Source organism: Neopelma chrysocephalum, unplaced genomic scaffold, assembly GCF_003984885.1.
Source record: "Neopelma chrysocephalum unplaced genomic scaffold, ASM398488v2 Primary Assembly neopelma1_71, whole genome shotgun sequence".
Lineage (NCBI taxonomy): Eukaryota > Metazoa > Chordata > Aves > Passeriformes > Pipridae > Neopelma > Neopelma chrysocephalum.
In genome coordinates this window covers 4,387,190-4,414,536 of record NW_020897731.1, presented here as the reverse complement: position 1 = coordinate 4,414,536, position 27,347 = coordinate 4,387,190, and the positions used below count along the sequence as shown (strand labels likewise).

At 38.5% G+C, this 27,347-nt stretch overlaps 1 protein-coding gene and 1 long non-coding RNA gene across 2 annotated transcripts; one reads left to right on the top strand and one right to left on the bottom strand.

Moving 5' to 3' along the window:
• Nucleotides 1-19,349, top strand: LOC113969213. The gene is made up of 3 exons (XR_003534786.1): nt 1-82; nt 1,913-2,024; nt 18,906-19,349. It is a non-coding gene; the product is annotated as an uncharacterized LOC113969213 (long non-coding RNA).
• Nucleotides 10,494-26,077, bottom strand: OTOP1 (otopetrin 1). Its single transcript, XM_027686601.1, has 6 exons — nt 25,792-26,077; nt 19,589-19,725; nt 16,591-16,649; nt 14,853-14,983; nt 11,382-12,328; nt 10,494-11,023 (listed from the first exon to the last, which is right to left on the bottom strand). The coding sequence occupies exons 1-6, from the start codon at nt 26,075-26,077 to the stop codon at nt 10,853-10,855; spliced, it is 1,731 nt and encodes a 576-aa protein (XP_027542402.1). The 3' UTR covers nt 10,494-10,852.
• Nucleotides 26,078-27,347: the final 1,270 nt, after the last annotated feature.

The following is a 27,347-nucleotide window of genomic DNA, read 5'->3' as shown; positions in this document are numbered from 1 at the left end:
GAGGGAAGAGCGCGGTCCCGCCGCGGGCAGCGGGGAAATGCCCCTTCAGCAGCTCCGCGGGAAGCGGGGCTGTCGAGGATGGGTACGGACACAGCTCGGTCTGAAAGGTGCGGTGGGGTGAGCGGGACAGGCTGAGTGTCTTCCACGAGGATAGAAAACGAAGCCTGCATCGGTACTTGTTCCAAAGGGTTCTGCCGGACGACTGAGATGTATTACAGGCAGCAAGCCTGGCAACCGAAAATCCTGTTCTCTCTTTCCGGCTCGTTTATGGGATGAATCATTCCTCTCGGTAGGGTTCTAGCACAGCTAGAAACGGACTCTGACCGTGAGCATTACGGGCGTGAATGCTGTGCTCTCAGACTTGCCATGTGCTAACGTGCCTGAGTTTCTTCACAGAACATGCTTTAGTGATTTTTATTCAAATTATTATGGATTAAAAAAATTAAACTTAATTCCTTTTTAAAACCGTTGACAGTGACCAAACCCGTTCTTGATTCAACAGCCTGTTTTGGCACTGAAAGGGCTGAGGAAGCCACACTTTCCAGGGGTGTTCCAGCTACTTCTCCAGGCAGATGGGGAAGTACAAGACTCACTATACCTGAATCTGCAGTGACATGAAAGAAGATTAAGTGCTAGAGTTACTAAATACAGAGGGAAAAGAAAAAAATAAATAAAACTCTGTAACCTTTTAGGTAATTTTCTAAAATTGTCACAAGAAAAACTGGAGCTTCACTTTAGCTCTCGCTTAAGAAATTGGCACTACTCTTCCACGTTTAAGCAGAGATATATTTAATATTGGAGGGAGAATTTAGCTTTTGTCACCACTGAATTCTAAACAGCATGACTAAAGCTGTGATGCTGAGGCAGTGTGTTGCTTGCACAAACTCTGCTTTCCTAAGCAATGCCTCCTACAATTTCTCTAAACGAAGGACCAGATTGCACAAGTACTTGTGCACGTGCTTGTTGAAGCTGCTAGTCCAGAAATGGAGATATTTGTTGTAAAAAAATAGTTATCTGGTTTGCTTGTTTAGGTTATATTCATTGCTTCTCCAGTGTAGAGGTGTGTGCACATACTTGTAATATGGTGTCTATATGCATGTATGTATTTACGTGCATGCAGTCAGTACACATTAGTAATTTAAATAAACATATGTGTAGGTATCTGTCTTCTTAATAACAATAGTAGCTCATTAATAATATAGCCTGCCCAAAACTCAGCAGCACACGTTGGTGGCTTCGTACAAATCAGCACCAGTGTTACAAGGAAAGACTCTGGGCTGTGGCTGGGAGCGGCAGAGGTGCAGTTGTATGTTCATCTCCAGCTCTGCCTCATGTAGTAAAGTCAGGCAGAGAGGCAGTGCAAGCAGCCAGGAAGACACCTTAACCCATTGAAACAAAAATTGTAAAAGCTCACTTGTCAGATTTCTAAAGAATGAAAATTTGCACTGCTTTTTACAGTACTTTTTGCAATAGGTGGACCCAAAATAGAGGACTTTCCAAAGTATCCCGTTTATTGGCCAAGTGTTGCATTTGGCTGTCTGGCTCCTGAATAGCTCAGAATTCAGAGGATATAATATATCCTCTAAAATATCCTCTCCCACCTATTTAATATTTAGCAGATATTCTCAATTTTCAGCTAGTGTGAACTGATGTTACTCACCAAAGATCCCTATGGAAGAAGACCTATCATTGAGCTGGGAGCAGATTCATCAGCCAAAGACACACCTGTGCCAGTGGGTGCACTGGTGATACAGTCTCCAATGTTGATCCAACATTTCATGCATGCATGTTCAAAACTTTATTTCAAGGGAAAGAAATGCATTAGGAGATCAGGAATTTTTTCAATGGTGGCAGAAAAAGATACTGGTTTGTGATGAGGTGGCATATGAGACTAAAACCTCCTTTCCTGCAGACTCCAGTGAGTTGTGAAGAAGTGGAGAAGGAGCAGGCAACAGAACAACTGCTTTGCACTTGTACCAGATCATTCATAATGGCATCAGGTCAGAGAAGCAATCGTGTAATGGGTATGTTTATGGTGTTCATAACATTCCATCCACTGCCATCAACATTTTTTGAGCCCAAGATAAAAACCTTTAACATTTATAGGTTATTAGCATCCTTTTTTAACTTTCTGTAGGCAGTTTGCATATAAATCTCATTTTAAGAATAGTCCATTAAACCCACAGCTGTCACTTGCTGAGAGATTTGGGTGGGTTTTTTTCATCCTGAAATCATCTTTGTAATGGCTTTTGTGCTTTTCCTTCAGAGCTTTGTCTCATTTTTATTTTTTTTATTCACCTGTTAAAATTGCATTTTTCTCTCACAGCTGGCAGATTGGAAGTAATGGAGTTTAACTGCTACTGCAATGGTTCTGAGTGAAAAAAAATCTTTGCAGTTCCTGATTTTAGAAATGTATGCTTTACTAGCTCTTTTCCTTCATTGCCACATTTTCTATTTTGATTTCAAAATACACAGACCCACTGTTCTGCCTAATAATTTTTATTTAAAAATAGCCAACACTCAGAAATTCACACATTCTCTCAAGAATCAAGTATCAAGAGATACTTGATGTAAAGAGGTAAAAAATAATTAATTCCAAAAGCAAGTTAAAATAAAGAGACACAGATGTACACTGAGGTTTAGGCTATAAAAGCATCCCATTAAAAAGCTCCCATTACAGTTAGGCTCTGAAACAGAAAAGAAGAGGTAGTGGTAGAGGTGGAGGAGGCTGGAAGTCACTGCACATCAGGCCAATTTAATGAAGTCACTGCACATGTTCTTAACTGTAGAAGTATGCTCAAGTGGAGCTATATTTAAGAGCACGGTTGAATGTTTGCTTAAGGTCCATCAGTCTTAGTGAAGCTGAAGGCTTTATTGCACAGGGTGGACAAAGGTGCAGGTGTATTTATAGTCATGAAAATATTGAGGAAGGAGGGAGATAACTCGTATCACCTATGTATGCAGCACAGAAAAATCTTTGCAGACTAGCTCAGGTTCTGCTGTTCGTGTTTCAAACAAAAATAAATATGAGCAATTGGAAAATTATCATAAGTGCATTGCAGGAATTGTGTCTGGGAAACTTCTTCAATTGAGCAGAGGGCAATGGGAGGGTTAGAACCAGCTGATGATGTCTTACAGGGGGAAAAGTTTTCTGTAACAGATTGCTTTTAATATTGCAAATAAGGTTAGAAAAACCGCAGTGGCTAGAAACTGAATTTTTGAGAAATCATGGTAGACAGAAGGCAAACATTTTTAACAGTGAGGATGAATAATGGCTGATGTGATAGATTTTGGATTGTAATAGATTTGCCATCATTTGCAGTCTGAGAGCCAAGGCTGAAAGCATTTCTCAGGGACTGTGCCTCAGCTCATCCTTCAGCTCTGTCTTAACTTGGACAGTACCAAGCAGCGCTCTGTAGTCCTTGGGAAAAGTAATTTTAGCTGGCTACAGTTACCCCTGCTAGCCTTAAATCCTATTTAGTTTTTTGTTGACTTGGGACTGTGATGGATAGTATTAATTAACCATATATAACAGGATGAACAATTCTTCCACTATTTCCGTTACTTTTTCTCAATAATGAGTGTGATATGGTTCCTGCATAGCCATTGATCACTCAGAAATAATTGATGTTACCAGAAGATATTTCCACAGATTTTCCTTTTCTTTTTGTTGTTTTTTAAGGGTTGTATAGGACCAGCAGTAGATTTTGTAGTTCAGGATTTATTTGGGGGAAGAATTCCCGTTTCAAATTTTTTAACTCTAGTGGTAAGCATGAGTGACTTTGTCATTTTAAGATAAACAGCAATAAATCACTACTTTTACTTAGTTCTGCTCTTTTTTTTCCCCTTAAGTAATACTTAAAATTACATGCTCCTTTATCATAAACATGTCCCATTCATCTCTGTAGCAGAATATCAGTAATAGAGATTAGAAAGTTCTTTATTAAATACCTACTGCAATAATCCTGAGGACTATTAGTGCTGTCAGAGAACACAGTGGAACAGCTGATGAAGACTTCAATCTGCTGACACAAGAGTTGTACTGGAGTTGATAAATTAAAACTAAGGAATATTCTACTGACCATCTGTAAGATAGAAATAGCTATTTCTTCTGAATTGTGAGTAGCCCTCTGCATGCCAAGCAGTGGCATTTCATCCTACAATGTCTCTAGATTTGTCATCCTTTTCTTTCTCCAAGGAGGGTCAAAGAAGAAATATGCACTTTTTCAAGTGCAGAGAATGTCAAGCACACCCTGTAATGCCTTTATGACCTCCCATTCTTCTGGCTGACACTGCAAATCAAAGGAGGGAACATACAGGTTGAAAAGCATATGCTTCAATAAATCAAGGCCAATACCCCAAATTCAGCACAAAGTCATAGCCACAGTGTATGGCTGTGCACCCTTAAAAGAAAATCCATCTTTGAAAAGCAAGGAGCTAGGACCTTGACAGTGTCATATGGGGCAGGCAGAGGACCTGATCAGTCCTGGCAAATCAGTCAGTCTGGAGCTCATTTGAGGAATGGTGCAGCTTTTGAACCCCTCTCAGGGAAGGCTTCTGTTCAAAGTCACAGTGAGACATAAGCAATAGCCATGATACTTACGGGAAGTCAGAAGTTTGTCCCAGTAATCCTTGCAATGATAAGCCAGTAACTCTACCTGGTGATATTTTCTGCGTATTACTTTGGCTGAGTTGGTCAAACAGAAGACTTATATATATTAACTTTCAAGATACTTTAAAAGACTGTTTTTGCCCTGGAAACTCAATAGAGAGAACAGTACAGTCTTCATGAAACATAAAATGTGTATTGGTTGGGACAAAAAGAGTTGCCGTAGGGAGCAGCAGGTTCCCAAATGTCAGAGCAGAAAACAGGACAGAAACTATCAATTGAAATATTGTCTAGCTGCTTTCATCAAAGAAGATATTGTATATTGAATTATCTGATACTTGCGATTTGTTTGTTGCACATGGGTTGTACTGATTTTGCTAATTACTTGCAATAGTTACAACTAGTCTGGGTCTGAATTGTAATTTTAGAATAATTTTGAAAGACTTAGTGGTTGCTGTTGTGGCCTTAATAGTTAAAAATAGTTAATGCAATTCCTTTTAGTACTGTTGACTGAGATGTGTGGCCTGAAGAGGGACGGGCTATTTTATTTTAGCTGTAGCTCTATCCAAACATAAAAGATAGTAATGAGAACTATAACTGCACAGAAGTTTAACATTCATTTCTGCTTTGACAGAATATGAGGGTGTTTAATTTATTGTTTATGCCCCATTCATTTCTGTTGTCACAGTGCCAGGTCTCCACTGAGCAGTGTGCAGAGTGGCTTGCCCCTGCCAGGGCTTCCCTGCACTTGATGCAGTGTTGGTGCCACACCTACGCATAGAGCTGATATCAAGTGCAGGCACAGGCAGCTCTTCTTGATATAGTGAAGTTTGGGTTCTTGACTCTTACTGCAAAATAGACAACAAAATAGACAACAAAAAAAAATAGAAGAAAGAAATTCTGATGCTTGGAAAAGGACTCAAGAATGCTTTCAAAAGTCTGTTTGGCTAGTGTAACAAATTATTGCTTGGTCATGAAGCTGTTAGATTCAAGCAGGCAGTGGTGGAAAACCCTACCTGAGAAGCACTGCAGACATGTTCCTCATACCTGGTAGAGGAGCAGACAGGAGGGACAAGGAAGGGGGTTTATGTAACCAGCTACCATTAAGACATTGTTACAAAGCTATTGCTTTTTGCCTCATTGCTGTTGGTTGCTGCCTTCATGCAAAAGTCATTGCCTGCTAGAAGGGAAATTACTAAATTCAGAAAATGATGGACTCAAGTCTGAAACAAACATGAATGTAGATTTAGCCTTAGGTATGTTATTAATCATTTCTGCACACTTTAAAAAGCATTCTGATTTCAGTTTAGCCTGGAAAATATTTGATTGCAGAGTAAGTTAAAGAAATTATGATATCCTTAATAATCCTGACTAAATGGTGTCATCATTTAGCCCAACAACTCACTACTCCCCACTGGTGGGACAGAGGAGAGAATCGTAATAGTAAAAGTGAGAAAACTCATGAGTTGAGATAAAGACAGTTTAACAGGTAATGCAAAAATTGTGTTCACAAGCAAAGCAAAACAGGGAATTCATTCACCACTTCCCAAGAGCAGGTAGGTGTTCAGCCATCCCCAGGAAAGCAGGGCTCCATCACATGTAACATTGACTTGAGAAGACAAATGCCATCACTCTGAATGTCATCCCCACCACTTCCTTCTTCCTCCCTCAGCTTTATATTTTGAGCATGAAGCAACATGGTCTGGAATATCCCTTGGCTCATTTGGGATATGCTGTCCTGGCTGTGTCCCCTCACAACTCCCTGTGCACCCACAGCCTTCTCGCTGGTGGGGTGGGGTGAGGAGCAGAAAAAGCTTTGGCTCTGTGTAAGGGCTGCTCAGCAATAACTGAAACATGCCCGAGTTATCAACAGTGTTTCCATATCCTGTGAAGAAAATTAACTCTATCCCAAACAAAACCAGCACATGTGGAGAGGAGCTGTTCCTCTCTCTGCTTTGGATAAAATGCTGATGTGGTTCCCTGGGACTAATGATTCTATGTGTGGTTTTCACAAGCTGGCTTTTAATTCCAGGTATATTGCAGTGACATTTAAGCAAAGATTTATTAGAAAATAAACATAAAACACCCACTGCTTTGTTAGAAGTGAAGCAGAGAGACAACAGCTGGTTTTCCTGCAATCCCTGCTCTTTAAGAGCTTTCCACCTACTGCATCCATCTTTATTTGTACTTCAGCATGAATTGTGGTCCCTTTGCTTCTGGCAAGAACTAGAAAATGTGTTGGTAAAGATTTTCAGTTCTCTTTTAGGTGAAAAACAGCAGTAGAGAATGGCAGGAGGCGTGCCATAGAGAACCGTGTTTTACTTTAAATCTCAGCCAAATTAATATTATGGGACATAACACACCTTCTAAAAAAAAAAAATAAAAAAAAGGACTATTGACATTAAAATGAGACTTCCCATTATCATCAACTTCAAGATCAAATTAATGCTTTAAAGCTAATAGAGCTCACCCTCTTTTTTAAAGTCCTCCTTAACAATTGCAGCTGCTTCAATTCTGTTAAATCCAAATCTCATTTTATTCATGCATGCATAGAATGAGGTCAAATACTTGGGAACAAGAGTTCCCAGGGAATAAGTGATCCAATGAGCCATCTGTACATACATCATGTCTAATCAGACAGAGTGAGGTAGGAAAATTAAAAAATTAGTTTTTGTAGTAAAATCTTGGTGTTTGGGTATCTTTTTTATTTCATGGATTTTCGGTGAAATTTACTGAATTATATAAGCCAATGAAAAGAAGCATGCACTTAAATTACTTGGATAATTTCCCTCTCTGCTATTCTCTGAAGCCATCTGCTTCTCTGCACTGATATAGTACTCTCAAAGTCTATGGAACACAAGTGGGCAATAAGACACAAAAATATTTCCGAAATTATTGAAACAGTAATTGGAAATTATTTTTTGAAGTGATTAAAAGAGGAAATTCAAAGTATTGAGAAATACTAGTAAAAGAAATTCACTTTTAGAGAGCCTCAACCATGACTCCTCCACTTCGTTCCATCTTAGAGTTTGTGTCACTGACAATAAAAAATACCTGGAAAATCTATAGTCATGCAAGATTGACTCTTCAAGTAAATTGAGGATTATAGAGATCTTTTTGCACCTTACCAGCCTTTATTCCTGTATATATATATGAGTTTAAATGCAACCCACCTTGTATTATTGAATAGATAAAATTATCAAGGGAAGAGAAGGAAGGAGTGGAAGACTCTGAGAGAAGGATATGATGAACATCAGAGAATAATTTCTGGTTAAGATTCCACAGCAAAAATTCAGAATCCTTTGCATGTTATGTGCATTTTGGAGTTCAATAAAGAATTTTCCTTTAAAAAAAAATATCTCTTTTTAAGTAATATTAAATTGGAGCACCTCAGGAGAATAGCAATGAGCAGCTGTTAGACCTCTCTTCTGAGTAAGCCTGCTCTTCTGCCTCCTGTCACGTGCTTCAGCGGATAGGTAGGCAGAAATAGGGGAGCTTTGTGCTATTTCTTGTCTTTTCAAGCCTGTATTGTTGATACACTAGAGAAAAACAAAAAATTTGGAAAACATTTGTTTGAGAAAGCCTAGGTTTAGCATTGACCAGAGAGCTGGAGGTCACACTATGATAAACAATCTGAGTATTGTTCCTTGTCCAAAAATATATGTTTCTTAAATATGTATGTTTCTCCAAAATGTATGTTTCTCAAATATTCAGAAATTCATGACTCACCATTTGCTTCAAGAGTGGTTACACTAAGAGCTGCATCACATAAATACTCTGTGTTTGGATGAAACAATATTTTTTGACAGTATTCCTGTTGTGAAAACCTCTTACGCGTCTTCAGTCAAAATCAAGTCTTTGGTCCTGAAACAGGACCATTTTAGTCAGTGGGGTTTCATCAGTGCAGCTCGGAATAGAATTTGCCCATTAGCATGTTTAAAAGATTTGCTCTCTGGCAGAGTGCTACCTTAATTCACTTTTCTGAATAAACTTCAATTTCAGCACTCAAAATCAATTTAATATTGTGGGCAAATGAAATTATTTCCATCATAATGTGAAGAAGCTGAAAGAGCTAAGTAATTGCAGATGAAATATAACTAAATAAGGATGTTATTTATTTTTGAAACTTCCAAATGTGTGCAACGTGTTTGTAATAGAGCATATGGCCCCTTCTTGGCCTTGGGGATTTAAAGCTAGTTCTGCTTTGGCTGGAAATCAGCTAAAGAACACCAGTTCTAGCTGAAAAATGACATGGGACCCATCCTACAGGAGCAGAGGAAGAAGAAACAGGCTTGCTTTAGCCATCTTTATGAGCACATAAAAGATTAAGTAGAATTTTTGGGCCTACCCAGTGAAATGGATTTTTTTTCTGATACCGGAATTAGCTGGAGACTTTGTCCAGGAGTTGATTTGGAAGGAAGATTAAAGCTTTATTTGATTATCTTGATGGTCCTATTTACTCTACTCAAAACAGAATCAGTCTGGGAGACAACTGAGTGGTTAGAGCTGATATTTGCATGGAAGTAGGTGAGATCAAGCTACTGTGTTCAATGGGAAAGACAGAAAATGTTACTGTCTAGAATGAATGTAAGAACTAATAGAGATGTTATAAAAGAGCATGACAAGCAGCCATAGGGACAGGCAGGGATTACAGTGGTGTGATTAGATCTTTTAAAAACCGCTTAAAATCAAACAACTGAAATTCCTTTGCAGGGAGATATGAGTTCTCATGCTCAGTCTCCTGATGCTTCATATAATTCAGACTTCACCTGAGACTTCAGACAGAAGTTGCTGTACTTGATCTGGGTTTTTGCAACAGGTAAAGAAGGTAGCAAAAGTTCCTAAGCAAGTTATGTCTGTGCATACCACATAACAGAACTAAAGATTATGATGTGAAGCAATTCCTGGAAGCAATCGAATGGTCTGTGTTTGCCATCTAGTGGTACAAAGCCAGCATTTTTGTTCTGATGCATGAGAGCAGACATGACAGCTGAAATCTTGCTCAGAAGCAGACCTCTCCCACACAGAAATATGCCTGCTCCCAGGCAGATGGCGGTGACCACTGTATAGTTGTCTTTTCAGGAACCAGGAGCAGAAATTTTTCAGCCCTTGATCCATCAGATTCAGGACTAGATTATTTGTCACTCCCTTTTACTATTCTGGTTATTGTTCCAGTCTTTTGATTTTACAGGTGTAAATTCTAAGAATATTCAGGCACCCAACTTTTCACTGCTTTCTGTGAGAATTCAATGAACTAAATATCACAGGGATTTGAAATTATTTTCTAACATCTTGTAAACCATGCTTATAAACCCCTCACCCAAAGGCCCTCCAGATTTTTAGTGTCGTGTTTGAAGATATGTGGTTATCTTCCAACCAGGAGACTGATCTACAAAGAAATTAGCAACTCATAAAAAAATTGTACAGGGAATATACACCGTTCTGGCACTGAACACATATACCTGAACATAAGCTTTAAGACTAGTTTTATGTCTTTCAAGAATATTTGAATAAAGAATTAAGTAAAAAGATTAAGTTTATTTGTCAGTTATGCCATATAGTAAATACAATTAATAGAAATATGTTTTATCAGAAAAAGTTATATACAGCATGATACCAAATCATACATGTTACTTACCTGGATTTCTTGCTATGTAGTTAAGGAAATAATAATATATTGATTTTTATCAGTGTTCAGGAAGTCTAAACTAATTCCCACATCCCAATTACATAGTAAATGTTTTTGGATTTTACTATTAAAAAAACCCTAGGAATTAAGAATTGGAGTTCTTCTAGTATCTCTGTGATTCAGGAGCATCATTCAGCTCAGCTCTTCCTGGGATTTTCCCTCCTAAACCATACAGAACTTTTTGTAAACCCCTTTTACAAGTCACAATGAATGAAAACAAAGCTATACAAATCATACAGAGGACAAATCCCAGATGACTAAAACAAAGATTAATGAGATCGAATTAACTTTATTATGTAGTGTTAATCATATTAACACTAATATGATTCTGAAAAGTGTACCTATACAATAACACCACATATATAACAAAATATGCGGAAGAAAAATAAAAACAATTACATGCTATTAGCTATGGTCCCTTCTTTTAAAAAAAATATTGAATCTTCTATTTATTGAGCAGCTGCTACATTCTTTCATTCATTCATCCACTCCTTCAACTGTTATTTATTTAATTAATTATTCAATCAATTGTTCACTGAGGGACCGTGTATGATCTATGTTTTACAATTGACCTCAAAGAGCGAGGCAGCTGAATGCATCCGATAGAAAATGGAAAAAGGCATCGCAAGGTTCACAACAATTATCCAGGGTTCAAAGCCAAAAACTATTTCTTCTAGTCCATTGTCATATTCCGGGCGGCACCCGAATGCTGGGGGTATCCACAGCTGCAGGGAAAGAACGCAAGGCCAATATTAATCACCAGCAATACAAGTCAATAGCCCTTAATGACTGTGACTCCACCGTACTGCAAATTGGTTTCAGAAATCCCTAAGAAAACACTCCCTGTTGCTACCGGAGCACACTGGTGGAAGAGGGTTCCAGCTTCCACTGCTGCTGAAGTTGTTAGACTGTTCCACATTTAAATAACCTTTGTCCCCCCAAAGCCATATTCACTTCTTCCAGAAAAAGTAAAATTTAATTCCTACAAACTATAGGTCCATTTAATTTTAATATACTTATCAGACTTGAAAGGCTGGGAAGCTTTTGGATATTAACTTATGAATTACGTTCAAAATGTCTTACCGAAAGGTTGCAAAGGAATAAAAATGCAGCAATGTTCTTCAGAATTCTCCTCTTGTTGTTAGTAACTGAATTTCTACTGTAAAATGAGAAATCTGAGGCCGAATGCATGACCGAAGTATTGTCCTGACTCATTTCTTCTTTGGCAACACCAGCACCATCGTTATCTCTCCCACAGATACTGCCCTTAAACAGACAGGGCACCTCCCCAGAGTCACAAGTGGCTCTGTCATTGTAAATCTCTTTGTACAAGGGGGTAAGAGACAAAGTGTTCCCCCGAGATATAGTCACTATTCGGAGAGTTTTAATGTCATCATTAACCTTTTCCTGCTCACGGTGTATGGATTCAATGATAAAGAGATTCTGAATATATTTCTCAATGATAACCAGAACAGAGTAGGGCAGGTTATACCAGGTGTATTTTGGATGAGCTTGGGCACAGATAATGGCGAGGATCGAGCCCCAGGAGAGCAGCCAGGAGCCTGCAGCTGTGCCCACCAGCAGTTCTGCATCAAGTTTTCGAGCGGGATTCTTTGAATTATCCAGCGATCTATCTTCCAGTCTATAGATGAGAAGGGCGACAATTCCAGCTGTACACATGAGAGCCAGCACAAAGATAGCATGCAAGTAAAACATAGTGAGTGCTAACTCACTTTTGATTTTTGAACCTCCAATCTGAATCAAATACACAACAACTATGGCTATTGTGCTAGTTAACACGATTAGTCCGAAAACCATTCCAACAGTTATGCCGTGGAATTTGAATGGAGTTTTGTTTTGCTGGTGGTGCTCAACTTTGCGGCCAATGTTCTTCCACAGGACATAGAGCATTGTGGATGCCAGGATGTGGTACTCTATATTAAAGGGATATAGGTAATATATTCCTTGAGAAAATATAGAGCAGAGAGTTGTTGTTGTGCAGTTGCATTGAGGTGCATGATCATCTAGAACTAAAGGAGAAGGAGAGATTAGTTATGTGCATTATAAAGATTTCTTGTTTAAAGTGAATAAATAAAACATAAATTTAATAATAAAACACAAAAGATAAGATCTCAGTCGAACAACACCCAGTTACCCACCTAAGAAAAGACCTCACCATTTAACTCATTAACCTAACAAACTTTTTGCTGCTTCACTAAAGTATGATCTCCAACTTCACTGCTCACTCACTGAGCAATAATCACATAGTGAACAAATATTGCACCAAAGTGTACAAAACTTCAGCAGGTTCTTGGTAAAATTACTTTTTTTATAACATGAAAATCCAGATGCCAAGGGCTTTGAGTCCTCAGCCCTTCAGCAGAGAAGATTTTATAGAAGTTCAGAGACTGTTGATCAGATCAAGAACAAGCTTAACAAGGAAAGGGCTCAGTTATACTCTCATTTTTATCAGTTATTTACACTAGTGTAGTGTTCAATAGCAAAACCACTTTATTAAAAAGTCACTTATGTTTAAGAAAGAGGTAAAATAAACCACAGATACTTTGACTCAATGTCCCGGAATAGTTTTAAAGTAAAAACCAAACCAAACAAAATAAAACCAAACAAACAAAACCACAAAACACCCACCACCAAAAATCAATCTTCTCCTTTTGAGAGGAACTTATGAAATCATTATATCTCTGCTGTGAGTTACTTGCAACGTAAACCGGTAAGGCATCTCAACGAACAACTGCTCATATTTGTAAAATAAATATATTTAATGTGCATATATAACCTAAGCAAATAATGTCAGAAATCAGAAATTTCTGCGGTGGTGGAAAAAAAAGACACCTATTTCCAATGTATTTATTTATAAATATATAACCACACATGCTTAAGAGCACATTTTCAGGTGTGGACTTTAGATCTGTGCCTGACAATTTTTCTTTTGTTTTCTCCAATTTCAAGACAGAAGAGAAGAGGAGAAAGTTGGTATTGTTTTGTCTCAAATACACACTGTTAAGAGATGGAAAAAATTGTTTTTGCAGTGGATTGTATATTAATGCCAATCTTGTCTTGTGGATCACTACTTCACTCCCCATTTTTCAGATGCTATTTCTGACTCTTCATGTTGTATAAAAATTCTTGCAGCAGAATAATGGGGAATAATATAAGGAAACTGCTTTTATTAACAAGTAAAGATATCAAGAAAAGCCATCAACTTCTGATTTGTCTGTTGTCTACTAATGCTCCATGATTACAAAATCTCTGGACTATCAATTCAGCTACTAGATAGTTTCCATGGATACATATAAAGGGTAATAATTGCCAACAGATGTAAATGGTGGTCATAATTTTAGACACAATTATAGTGAAATAATATTTTATAGATTTTAAAATTGTTTTCACTTATATGTGAACTTTGGTAGGAATTATTAAAAATGCCTAAAATTTTTCAATTTATAAAAATTATAAATAGGCCAAAAAGAAATTAGATCAGGATTTGGCTTTATAGAAGCAAAATCAGGAGTTTTTAGCATACAAGAACCATTGAATTCCTTGGGTAGAAAAACATACACTCTCGTTTTTAAAAACTGTCTGTCTTTTCCTTTGTGAACACAATCAAAATTTATCATCTGCACTGATAAATTTTCATGGGAAGAAAATTGCTTATAGCTGCTGAGAACTTTTATTTCCTCTTAAAGTTAAGCACTCCTAATTTCCCCATGCTTCAGTGGAGTTTGAAAGCAGAAAGTATCCCCAGAAGTTATCACAGAATCATAGAATGGCCTGGGTTGCAAGAGACCTTCAAGGTCATAAAGTTTCAACTTCTTACCATGGACAGAGACACCTTCCACTAGACCAGATTGCTCAGGGCTCCATCCAACCTGGCCTTTAACACTTCCAGGGATTGAGCATCCACAGTTTCTCTGAGCAATGTGTGCCAGTGCCTCACCAGATTCATAGTGAAGATTTTTTTCTTTATATCTTCCTTATACTAAATGTTTGCTGACTACAACTTGCACCGTCTTACCAATGGAGAAAAGGGATTCATTATAAAAAAAGAACACCCAGAGCAAAATCCTTGTCTTGTAAAGCAGCACTTATGGGTAACTCCTGTTCCTCTGAGCCACCCCACTGAACTCCATAGGACCACAGAGCACATGCAACCATTCTTCTGGGAAGGATTTACAGGGTTATCCATGCTTGTTTTTCTCTGAATAACTCAGTAAATAGTAAAGTCTCATTTTAAAGCTGCTGTGTTCAATTTACTTCTATGATTTACTAATAAAGGGGTTCTTCAGTGATGTTGTTTTCAAAAATCTGTATATTTGGAATTTGAAAGAAAACAACAGCCTTGATCACATATATGCTAATGATCATGTAACATTTTAGTTATGATCTGAACTGACTACATACTGACTACCATTTGCTCCAGAATGACTATGCTGACATAACCATAAATGACCCAGCTCCAACCTACAGTGACACAGTATTTTGTATGAGTGTGCTAGAGCAGAAATTCCAAAATGTACCAACCCTTTCACTTACCTATAGTTATGTTCCCAAAACCAAGCGTGATTAGTCTTTCCTTATGTTCATTCAATTGATGTTTGGACTCTGCTAAGACTCCGTTTGTCCACAGGAGCAAATTTGTGAACACAGAATGGATAACCCCAAACCTACAAAATAAAGTAATTATTGAAGGAATATGCACAAACTGTATTTCCATATAATTTAGATGTCTACTTTCTGTAGACAAGCTACATGGCACTATTTATTTGTTGGTGCAGGGGCAGAAAAACAATCACCAATCTCTAAAGATGTTCTGCAGTGGAGCACTCTGAACATTAGACCTCCAAAATTTTACAGAAACACAATGGCTTAACGTATTAATAGGATGCTGCTATTATTTGTTATACTCTCTCATTGGACTGAACAAGCTTCATGTTAATGGCAGTGATCGAACAGTCTGAACAGGATTAATTGTTTTGCAAACTATATTTCACAGCCTTCTGCTGTGCTCCTTCATATTCACTGTATCTGGTCTTTCTTTGCAGAGACCGCTGCCTTCTCTAACTTCTAGTTCATGCCTTTTTGTCTCCTGGAGAGAGCTGAAGCTAACAGAGGGCTTTATTCCATTCAAAGTACTGGTACAATGAGGGTAGGTCTCCATGCATTTTTGAGACTCCTGGTCTCTGACAGGAGACCATTTCAGACTTGGTGAAGCAGAATGGCATTGGGGAAAGAAGTGTTTTAATGGTTCTGAACTTCCTAATAAAATCCAGACAATAATTGTTTTCCATTGTCAAGCACTCCCTTTCTTTGTAGAAGATCATAGCATCTCTTTCTCAAGCACAATCCTTTCACCTACCATTCTGCCAGGCATTCTCCTGTACCTGAAGTTGTTCATGTTCCTTCCCCAAGAAACAATTCTTTCTTACTGCACTGTTCTCAGTGCTAAATTTGTAGTTATGGATTTTTAAAATCTACTTATAAACAGAGCTGATATCACCAGCTGACACTGCAAAGCCTTCTGTGATAAATTCTCCTCATAGCAGCCTTCCAGTACCTGAAAGAGGCTTATATGAAAGATGAGGACAGACTTTTTAGCAGGGACAAGGGGTTTTAAACTAAACCAGGGTAGATTCAGGTGAAACCCTGGAACAGGTTGCCCAGAGAGGTGGTAGATGCCCCATTCCTGGAAACATTCAAGGCCAGGTTGCACAGAGCTCTGAGAAACCTGATCTAGTTGAAGATGTCCCTGCTTCCTGCAGGGTGGTTGGACTAGATGACCTTTAAATGTTCCTTCCAACCCAACCTGTTCTATGTGTCTAAGATCTAGTTATAAAAAGGTGCTTTCCATAAAAATCAATATAAAATACCTCAGATACATTGCACTGACTGCAGGTTGCTGATGCAGATTCCCTTTCAGTAGCTAAATAAATAAAACATAATTTAGTGCATAGTCCTAAAACACATACCTGATCCTTCCTTCAAAAAAAGTAAATGACACTGTGGTATCATATATTGCCATTTCCCTCTCTCATGAGAAAAATACATCTATTCTGTGACTATTGTATATTAAAAAATATAAGTACAGTTTAAATAAAGGTAAATGGAGTTAGTTTCTATTTAACTATTCTATTTCTTTCTATGTAACACAGTCAAGAAGAGAATCAACCTCTGTATATTTTCACTGTCTCTAATACAGTAAAAATGTAGGTGTTAAAGCCCTGTACAGACCTACATCTATTAACATGCCAGATGAAGATCAGATACACTTTACCTTTCAAGTGTTTTGAAAGACTGGATAACATCCTTCGCATGACACCACAGAAAGTAAACCTAAATGAAAGGAATACAGAGAAATATTATTACACTAATGAGCATGTGTGACACTCAGAAAGGAAAGTGCATCTATAGACAGAAACATTGGTAATCAAAATCTCTGATGATTTAAACCGATGCAGCTCCATCTCCATGCATGTGAAAGAGCTCATGATTTCCTGTGACGTTCTCCCAGAACATCAAGTTTCTTGTGCACAAAATCAGTGACTTAACAGTAGAAAGTCTCAGCATTACTCACAAAAACATATTTTGCTTCTGTATATGGAGAGACTTTTATTTCAATGACAAAGAAAATAAAGCTACCAGCTGAGGATTGGAGTATGATTACCGTAGGGCGTGGTCATGCTAAGTTTGAATAATTTATTAAATATATTAAATTCTATGGAGGGACAGAGATAGGTGAAAGGATGACAGACTTGACTAATAAAACAGCAGACTCTCTGGAAGCAAGAGAAAAGCTTGTGCTATCAGCCTGAGAGGCAACCCCATTAAGAACACAGCAGTTGCACTCAATGATAGTGAAGAAAACTCAACTGGAGAATAAAAGAGAGAGATAAGAATAATGAGTTAGCAAGTCAAGGTAAAAGAGGTAAAATTAAGACTCACTGTTTGTGGGAACATAATGGAGACCTCAGAAAGAGATTGCTGCTGATACAAAACTGGTTCCAAGTCCTGACAGGTTCAAGGAGAACTATACCAATATACCTCAGGGATGTTAGGGTGAAACTGGGAGTCCTGTTTACTCTCAGTAGTTCCTAGGATACTGAACTCAACAGTAGGTGAACTATCAGGAGAGAAAGAGTCCAAAGATTTCTCTTAGAAACCTGCCTAGTTTAGTGTTTCAGTAATGGTCTGAAAAGTAAAAAGAATTTTAGGTTCTTCTTCAGCAATTGGAGTAACTGGAAGTCCATTTTACCACAGTTCCCATAAATGTAGGGTGCCTTCATAGCTGCTGTTGTCTAAAGCATTTAATGTCTAATTTTGGAAAAAGCTAGGCAAATGCAGTTCTCTATGGCTCACCTATGCTACCCAGCAATAACATTAATTCCTCTAATGAAGCATTTATAAATAAGAGGTGTGGCCACTGTAAAACCCCAGATGTACAGAGTACAAAATTTCATGCAGGTTTCATCTAAAATCAAATTGAAATTATCTTAGTCTCTAATGTCACACTCAAGTTCCCATTCTGGGATTGATGCAGTAAAATCTGACAGCAGATCTGAAAGTATTTTTCAAAACTTAAAAAAACCCCATAAGTTTTGAAGATCTGTTCAAACACAAGAAAGAGGGAGAGAATAGGAAAAGTCAGTAAAGAAATAGCATAAAATCCAATTTTTGTTCACAGAATACTCATTTCCTCAAAGGGATTCCTGCCTGCAAAAGAGGATAATGCACAGCCTGTCTTGGAAGGGCAGGTACATGTTAGTTCATACACAGGTGCAGTAAGTATATATTAATTTAATGGCATATATCAGGATGCCTCATTTAGAGTAAAATGCAACAGAATCTGACACATATTCTGGAGAAAACAAATCCTTTGGTTTTTAGATGATACATATTAGGGGTGTTCTCTGCTGTAATTTCATCCTCTGTTTCAAAGACATGACATATGCCTTAGGTAAGAGTTATCTGGTAAATTAGTTTTTAACTTTTTCTTTGATTGCTCAGGCTAACATTCAAGCTTTCATTATTTTAAGCTTTGTAGATGATAAATTCAGCAACACCGGGTGATGTAACATTTAAATTAGCACTCTTGTTCCCTTTGTTCATCACACACTGTTCTTCCACACTCCAGTCCATGGTGACTGGAAACCTTGTCAGCTCAGGGTCACTGGATGCAAGAAAGAATGCTGCATGCAGATCAGCAGGGCAAAAGGGCTTAATTTCATTGGTTTGTTTTTCAGAGGTAAAGCAAAGAGGTTGCAAGACCTGGAGAGTGCATGTTGCAAGACCTGGAGAGTGCATATTACAAGAATGTGAAATTAAGATTATTTCAACCAAATCAGAATCTCACCCCCAGAGAAAAACATTGTAGAGGTCAGAGCTACTACTTATATGTCTATGCTTTTTTTTTTTTGTTACAGAAAACAGGAAGGTGCAGGTTGTTCAAAAGCTCACTTACATGCAACCATAACTGCTAGAAAAATCTTTGTTTTCTTTCTGAATGACTAAATCATCTTGGAAAGTGCATACAAGTACCTGGCTATAACTAAGAATCTCAGTTGAGTGACTTTTTCTTTCCTTTTTTCCTAGAAACCTGCTGACAGGGACTCAGAGGAATTAATATGAGAAACAATCAGCTATGGAGTGTCACCACACACTCTGGAGCCAAAGCCTTACAACAAGCAAGCAGCTGGAATATTTTACAGGAGTCAGTGACTGCTTAGTACTGTGCAGCCACTGACAAGCATAACAAAATGCTTCTAGAAGGAATATTCATGTTCATTTGTTATAGGAAAGCTGTGCAAGCGTTTTTGAACCTGCTAGGAAGGGTTTTGTCCCTTTGACTTATCAGGCTCCACTCTTAACCACAATGGGACATGAGGATAGATAGACTGAATTGAACTTGTGTGACAAGTCCTACAAACAGAATCAAGGGAATTGTCTTTAGCTGAGCTACTAATTTCAGCCTGAAAATTGTGAAAATTACATATGTAACTCTGATTTAAAATAAAATGTAACTTCAACTATAGGAGAGCATTTTTTGATTATTCCATTTTTAAACCCATATGAATTTTATAGCTGAGCAATTCCAAGTTTGCAAAGCAAAGCTTGAATTTACACTTACTTAATACATGCACAAGCATTTAGTCCTCAAAAGTATTCTGTGTTATGCTTAGAAATTAAATTAGTGTAAAATCCACTGATAACAAAATAAAACATATTTTTGGGAAGGAATGGAGTTGTAATATAAAATTGCAACCAGTGACTTTTACCTGTAAGATGGTGTGCACAGCATGTGTAACAGGAAAAATGCCTTCAGTTGGTGATAAACAGTTTGAAAAATCAATATAATATCCAATTTTAAAAGAGTCCAGAATTAAAGTAATCACTGCAAATAAAGTAATCCCACCTACAAATGAAAAAGATAGAAGAAAATGTGAATGTATAATTATAGTGTCTAGAGGCAATTTGTACAATACACTAAAAGCTGTTTAGGGAAATAAAAGTCAATCAATATTTGTGTTCTTGTTTAGTAGAATAAAAATAGATCAATGTTCATGAAGTTAATTGACTCAGTGTAATAAGTGTCTTTAATTTGTGAAAGCCTCTGCCCAATGTATTCTGAAAGCACATCACAGTACACACCCTGCATGGCCAGTGTAGCACTGGCCAGGACCTGGAGACACTCAGCCCCTTTCAGGTGACTTCCAGCTCCGAGCAGGGTCAGCCTCTCAAGTGCAGCTGCCATACAGGGCATGAATTAGTGCTCTAGACAGCCACACAGTAAACTGTACAGTTCTGGGGAGCTGAACAATCACCTTACAGTCTCCAAGCCCAAAAGCTCGACAGTAGGAAGTAACACAATCACTTGGTGTGCCCTCCCCATGGCTCGGAGGGTTACACTTAAACTCACAGACCACAACTACAATGAGTTGTATGGTTTGTTCTCCTAGGAAGGAACTAAAGATTTAATTTCAGTATCTATATTTCACACTCACAAAAATGCCCTAATATATTTCTCTAAATATGTATTTTGTATCCTAAAGACCTTTAAAATACATTTCCCATTGTTTAATTATTACAGGTTTGTACCTGTATGACTAAGCACAACTGGCAATAAGATTACTGAACCAAACTAAAGCCTTCATTTACTTGGTTTTCGTTTGTTTTCAGGAGGGGGGGGCAGGGGGGTTGTGGTTTTTTTTCTTTAGGTTTTTACTCAAACAAGCTTTCACCGGATTTAATTTGGGCTTATTTTAATGAAGACGAGACAAAAATTTACCATGGACCTTAACTGGACCTTGTGATGTATATCTCCATCAGTATCTTAATCTTTCTTTGTAATGTAAATAACATCACTAGTGTTGACTTTGATGAATATTTATCTTTTATAAAGGACCACAACCTAATTTCCATATAAGCACAACATGTTCCACTTGACTTCTGATAATAAAAAAGTATTACTAAATTATTTATTTAATTAATTAATAATATCTTTGTTATTGTTGCGGCAGTCAAAAGTAAAGAAGAAAAACACAAACAGTCCAGTACCGAGCAAAGTACCAGAGTCTTTATTCTTTCCCACAAGTCATTTTATATCCCATGTTAGCAAGCATCAGAAGGCAGGCAGGCGCTTGTATTTTTTAATTAGCTATTATTTGTTAGTAATACTGTTGGCAAAGCTCAAGGCCAAAGCTGGAGTTCTCACAGGACCAAACCTAAGCACTCCACAGCTGTCTTCTTTCAGCCAGGGCTGCCTACATACCTCTCCTATCTCAAGGATACACCCGTAACTTTCCCAGGTCAAAATCTTCTTCCAAAGAGCTAACAGACCTGCTGTCAGCCCTGACATATCTTTATTCTTAAAATTGCATTGATAAAATTAAGTAGAAATTATAAAAGCACAGTGTAATTTTATTATTTCATTGATCCTTTAAAATTAAACAAAAATAGACTTCCAAAACCTTTTTAATTGCACTGGTGTGAATTTCAAGAGGATTTTGTGTTTCTGTTCTACAATCTCTCTATAAAAAATAAAAGCCAAATTACTGATTGAGTGTAATTTCTACCAAGAGATAAAAACTTTTGCTTTAATATTGCAAAATCTAGAACCTCAGCTCTGCACTTCATGCATGTGTACAATCCCATGTAGTTTCCTAATTTATGTTTCTTACATCAGCTAAATTGTATTCTAACACATGTGACAGGAATGAAGACCACGTGCCATTATCATTATGTATGAAAGTACATGACATCACAATACACAAAATTCTATGCTACTCTTAAGATCAAATGATACATTTTCTTCCTTATCAAAAAAATGTAAATAATTCTAAAATAAATTAGAATGGCTAATTCTTCTGAAATAACTCTACCTGAGGTAACTGGACATGCACTGAGCAAGGTGTTCAGACTAGATGACTTTCAGAAGTCCTTTCCTACCTAAATTATTCTATGATTGATGTTGTGATTCATAGTTTATTTTAAAAGTATGCAGGAAACAGCCTATTTGTCTGGAACATGACAATTAGAGGGACTTCACGTGTGTTATGATTGTTTCAATAAGAAGGCAAATGCTATCTTCCGAAGCAAAAGATTATCAATAACTCTACAGTGAATTGCTGTGCACATGTTGACTTTACAGAGTACTTTAGAAAGATTTTTAAGTCCCCAATCATGACAGGAGTAAAGTAATTTCCCAATGAATTTATGATGCACGTTTAAGCCCTAAGGATCTGTTTCAGTGAAGTAGTAATGTCAGACCAAAGTGGGTGGAAAATGTGTTTTGTAAGAAAAAATTCTGCATCCTTGCTTCCATTATTCATGAGAGTGGCTCAGCAGAATAGAACCACAAGGGACCTGTTAACTAGAAAAAATGTGAAGAGGGAAGGGAAGGGAAGGCAAGGCAAGGCAAGGCAAGGCAGGGGAAGGCAAGGCAAGAGGCTCAGGTTTAAATTCGCAAAAGCGAAAAGGAAACACATTTTAGATTAATGATCTGTCTCCTGCACCATACATGCACCTTGTTTTTACAAAGATGACTTGTACTGTAGTTCCACTCTATCTTGCTTCCATTTCACAAGGTCTATATTTCAGCTGTACAGTCTTAATAGCTTTAACTCACTGTCCAGCAGATCACTGAGAGGGAAACAACAACAACAATAAAACACACGAAGTTTCTTTCACATTGAGTATTTTGGTTTATGCCTTCAAATCACTCTTCATGTTTCTTTTATATCCGTCAGAGATTTGGTAGGCTTCAACCTGTTTCCACTGAAATCAAGTTTTGCCATCGTCCTCTAGGGACTAGAAGACTTTATATGACTCTTTTAATGTTAGATTATTTCATTTATTCAAATGGTATCTAGATAATTCTTGCAAACACTCAGGTGGCCACACTGCAAGTGTATACAAAGTGTCCAACATGCTTATTTATGGGCTTCAAAAGAGAATGATTGTACTAGTTTGCTTAGTCAAAAATCAAAGCACAACAGTCGTGACCATACATGTGGTTTGATAATGGTTTCTGTGTTAATTTTTCCTGATGGAAACTTCAGTATTATGTACTAATGCTAAATGAATATCAGTAATTGCAAGGAAGATAATTCCACTGTTTTGCTATTTCCATCTGAAAGTTTAAGAAACGTGAAATGATTGCTATTGAGCACTGCTTCTTTAATTTTTTTTAAAATACTCATTGAAATACTCATCTTAAGGGACCACTAATAGGATTTTCAATATTGCTAAATGCTGGTTTGTTTCTTTCTATCAACCATCAAGAAGAACAAAAGCCATAATGATACAGTTGCAAAAATACCACTCTCAATTTAAAATACTGTTCCAATAATTGGCAATTCAATGCAAGCAGCAAAAATATATAAATTGAAGTCTGCCGGGAGCTTTGCAAGTTGACCAATTGTCAAAGCTGTAAACAGAAGCTGTGCTGCTGGAGAATGTAATAAAACAAAGCCATTTGTGAAGCAAATTTATTTTAATTTTGAGTTCCCTGGCTCACTTGGCTGAACTTCCAAAAAAATGGTCAGAGAGCTTTTCCTAATAGGAAAGTGTACTTAGGGGAATAACATTTGTAATAAGTCAAGGAAAGGGCTTCTTAAGACTCCCTGTGATTATTTGGGTCAGGATAACTGTGTCGTATTAAAGACAAAGCTCTCCTGGAAACTTTTCCCACATTCAGACTATAGGAGTGATTCTTGGTGACCATGCAAGTAGGAAGACAACCATGCTCTGGGGTTCACACAATTGATACCTTGTGCAAAAAGGCTCAAGGAAACCTTCCTGCGAGCAATTCTTGTAATCTGACCAACTGTCCTTCTACCATTGCTGAATATGTACAAGGACTCAGTTATAGGAGGTTTTTGTTAAATTGTTCTTTTTCAACAGTTGTCATAGCAAAATGCTCTAAGTAGGCAGCTACCACCACTTTTACTAAAATGATATTCACAATTTGAAAGGATGCATGAAAGTATACTCATTTTATACTGTTTAATACAAGGACATTTGCTCTCAAAAGGACAGCAAGGAGATATTCTTCAAAAGCAGCTGATAAAGCTAGTAAAAAATTGCAGAAAGCTTTCCATGGAAAGACTTGATGAAAATGTCTCTGTCCCCTCCATCCCCCCCTTTTCTTTTTGGACTTTTAGTCTTTCAGTTACAAGATTTCTATGACAAAACCATTGATAAAGAGGAGGGCAAGGGGGATCTTGGCAAAAGAATTGTCACCTGAGTTTTTTCTTAGCTCAAATAAATTTTCTTTTCCCAACAGAGGATAAAGGAGTTGTACAGACTTCTTGTAAATACAAGAAACTCCTAAGAATAGGAAAGTGTAGGTCATTCCCTAAGGGCAAATTTGATGAATTGCAGTCTAGACATCCAAGAGAAGTCATGGAAGCCGCACCACTTGAGAAGCCAGTACAAAGAGCCATCCTGTGCTGGTAAAAGAAATGGGTAAGGTAACCTAGTAGTTCAATCCAGGATCTTATTTCTAAGTTTCTGTGACTCCTTATAACCTGTAGGACAAATAAAATGCTGTGAATGCAGTGCCAAAAGAAAAAGGGCAGGGGATCCTGCTGTACTTACCCATGTTAAGCAGTAGTTATTCCATACTTAGGAGGGGAAAGCTACCCTCTGAGTAACAAAAGCATAGCTTGGTCCAAGTTAAGATCAAGTTAAGACTTGCATTAATGAATTTCAGAACGTTGTAAGCCACATAAGCTAATAAATGAAAAATGCCCGAGAGATGAATATGGCCTTGAAAAACAGTAAATAAACAAGAGGAACAATTCAACAGCTGGTATGTGAACTCCATACATTTCAAGAAAGAGTCTACAGACCATGGCTGTATGCTAGACATTGAAAAAAAATAGATTTTCTGTGAGCAATTCATACACAATTTTTAGCAGTTGCAAAGAAAATAAAAGACACACAAGCACTGACATTGAGAACAAACTACATTTCCACAGTACAATCTCACTTTCCAAAATAATCAGGTGTTAGATGTTCTTGGAATTTTAATTTAGGTATTTTATTAGTTGCTGTGATAATTAACTGTTGTCTCATTGCTAGCAGGTAGGAAATATTTTATGGGAAAGCTGTCTTACAGCATTCCACTTAAAATACTTACTTTCCAATCTATCGCTTACAGTGTTGAGACTGGGAAAGAAGAGGAGGCTGGTAAAACTGGGCTTGCCTGTTACTCCACACAAAACTGATGCAGGTTGTTTCTTTTTCTTGGTACCCAGAAACAGCATTCCTGTCACTACAACTCTATAATGTGCTCCCCAAATACCTTCTCTCAAGATACCTTTATATCCTCACTCCAGTACACACCTGACTCTGCAGATAAGGGCCATCACATCCCACCACTACCGTTGCAAACTTGTATACTTTTCCTACAAGCTAATGCTAGTTTTAGATTCCTTGCTTAACTGCTTTATGTACTGATCTACAAACTGATCTGGTCAGGGATTTTGTCCTTTTCTGTCTAAGTCCAGATGTTTCTAAAGCGTCACTGTACACATATGAATGGGAATCTCTGATATACATTGTCATAGAGAGCACTTGAAGACCCTTCTGACTGGTACTACCCTAAAGTAAGTTGCATTATATCATCTCAAAAAGGTGGTAATTCCTCCAAAAGAGCTGCAAGACACCAAAAAATTGCCTCTTCCAGTATTTAATTTTTCAAGAGTTGCCAAACCAGCCTGCTAAGGGAAAAAAGGCACCAGAGCTTTCAGCACTGTAAACGGTAGGTTGGAAAGTGAGGATGTTTAGCAAACAGCTTTCCCATACAATCTCCGAGTATGTTCAGCTTATGCATATATTTACTTTAGAGTGCACTGCATGTGCGCTCAGTTCATGAATAGCAGGATGCCTCCTCGTAGGGATGGAGAGGGTAACAAAGAGGTAGCAGACACAGGTGATGGCACAGATGTCTCTTGTGCCGCTGGCCGGTACTTACACTTCAGCCAGCGGGCTCCGGCGTGAGTGTCCTTGTCCTGGATCAGCCTCCTCTGCGTGCAGCTCCTGCAAAGGTACCACAGCATCCACAGCAGCTGGATGAGCATCAGCGTGATGAGGTAGGAGAGCAGGTGGCTCTTGCTGATGCCCACGGCGTGCACAGCCCAGGCGAAGGTGAGCAGCAGCCCGGCCAGGAAGAGGTTGATGCCGTACTGGCTGCTGAGGATCTCGGCGTTTTTCTGCGGGTAGCTGCCGCCCACCGCGGGGGAACCGGCGGCTTTCTCCATCTCCCACGCCGCTGGCCAGGTGCTGCAAGCAGGCGGCCGCGCTTCCCCCGGGAGCCCCGAGGCTGGCCCGTCCCCCATCCCGGTCGGGGGCGGAGCGGGGCCGCGGCCCTGGCCGTGCCTGCCCGCGGGCGGGGGCCGCCGGGGGTCCCTTGCCGGGGGCGAGCCCCGGGACCCCGATGGGAAGGGAGGCCGCCGGGCGGGGGGGGAAAGGATGCTGAGGCGTTTGCGGGACAGCGTTGCCTGAGACTCAGACAACAGCTGGGGTCGAGACCAGGGTAAGGGAGAAGGTTAGTCCAGAGGCGGGCGGTCATATCCCTCGTGAAGGGGCAGGTGAGCCCTGCCCGGCTGGCTTTGGTGAGGGATATGGAGCTTCCATCCATGTTGACAGAGACCTGTGCAGTGTAACACGTTCCCTAGACAGGGAGATGGGAAAGACAGCGAGCGTTGTACAAAACTCCCTGACCATTTGCAGCTGTGATTGGAAAGCCAAGGAACAGCCAACGTGTGGAAGGAAGATGCTGTGAGAAAGCAAGGACAGGTGGATGGAACCTGCTCTGCAGCCAACAGCTGGTGATGGAGTTCCTTTGCATGGAGGTGGCAACAGGATCACCCACCATGCTTCACACTCTGGGCCTCACAGGTCACCTACTTTTGGGCAACCAGTACTTCCATCGGTAGTACAGAATCTCCATTTTCAGGAATTGTCTAGACCTTTCAAAAGCAGCAATTTGCCTTATTTTTTTAGGAAGTCTATTCTGACAACACAGTATTATAGTGATTGCTAGCTGGAGAAGCAACTACTGAGCACAAAGTAGCAAAAACTTCTGCAGAATTTAGTCCACTTCTTATTTATTCATTTTCCCAATATTTATACACATTTTAAGTATTAACCCTTTTCTACTTAAACTGCCTAGTTCTAACTGTGACCCGTGGTCAAAAGCTATTTAGGTATGCAAACCTCAAGATTTGGAGCACCAGTTGGTTGCCTGTAGGGGTTGTGAGGAATTTAGCCCAGGGTAAACCATTATTTTTTTTAAATGGTATTTTGTCTGCATACAATATGAATTCTCATAACTCTAGGTTTTTGGGTACTGAGACATTGCTTGGAGGCCAAATACCAAGATAGACTGGTCCTTGTTCTGGCCAGGCAGGTCTTATGTATTTACTCTGTATCTGTTGGTAGCATACTGATTACCCAAAGTATTGGTTTTTACAGAGAGTGATCCACATCTCACATGAAATCAAGCCACTAATTCAGTTACATCAAAAA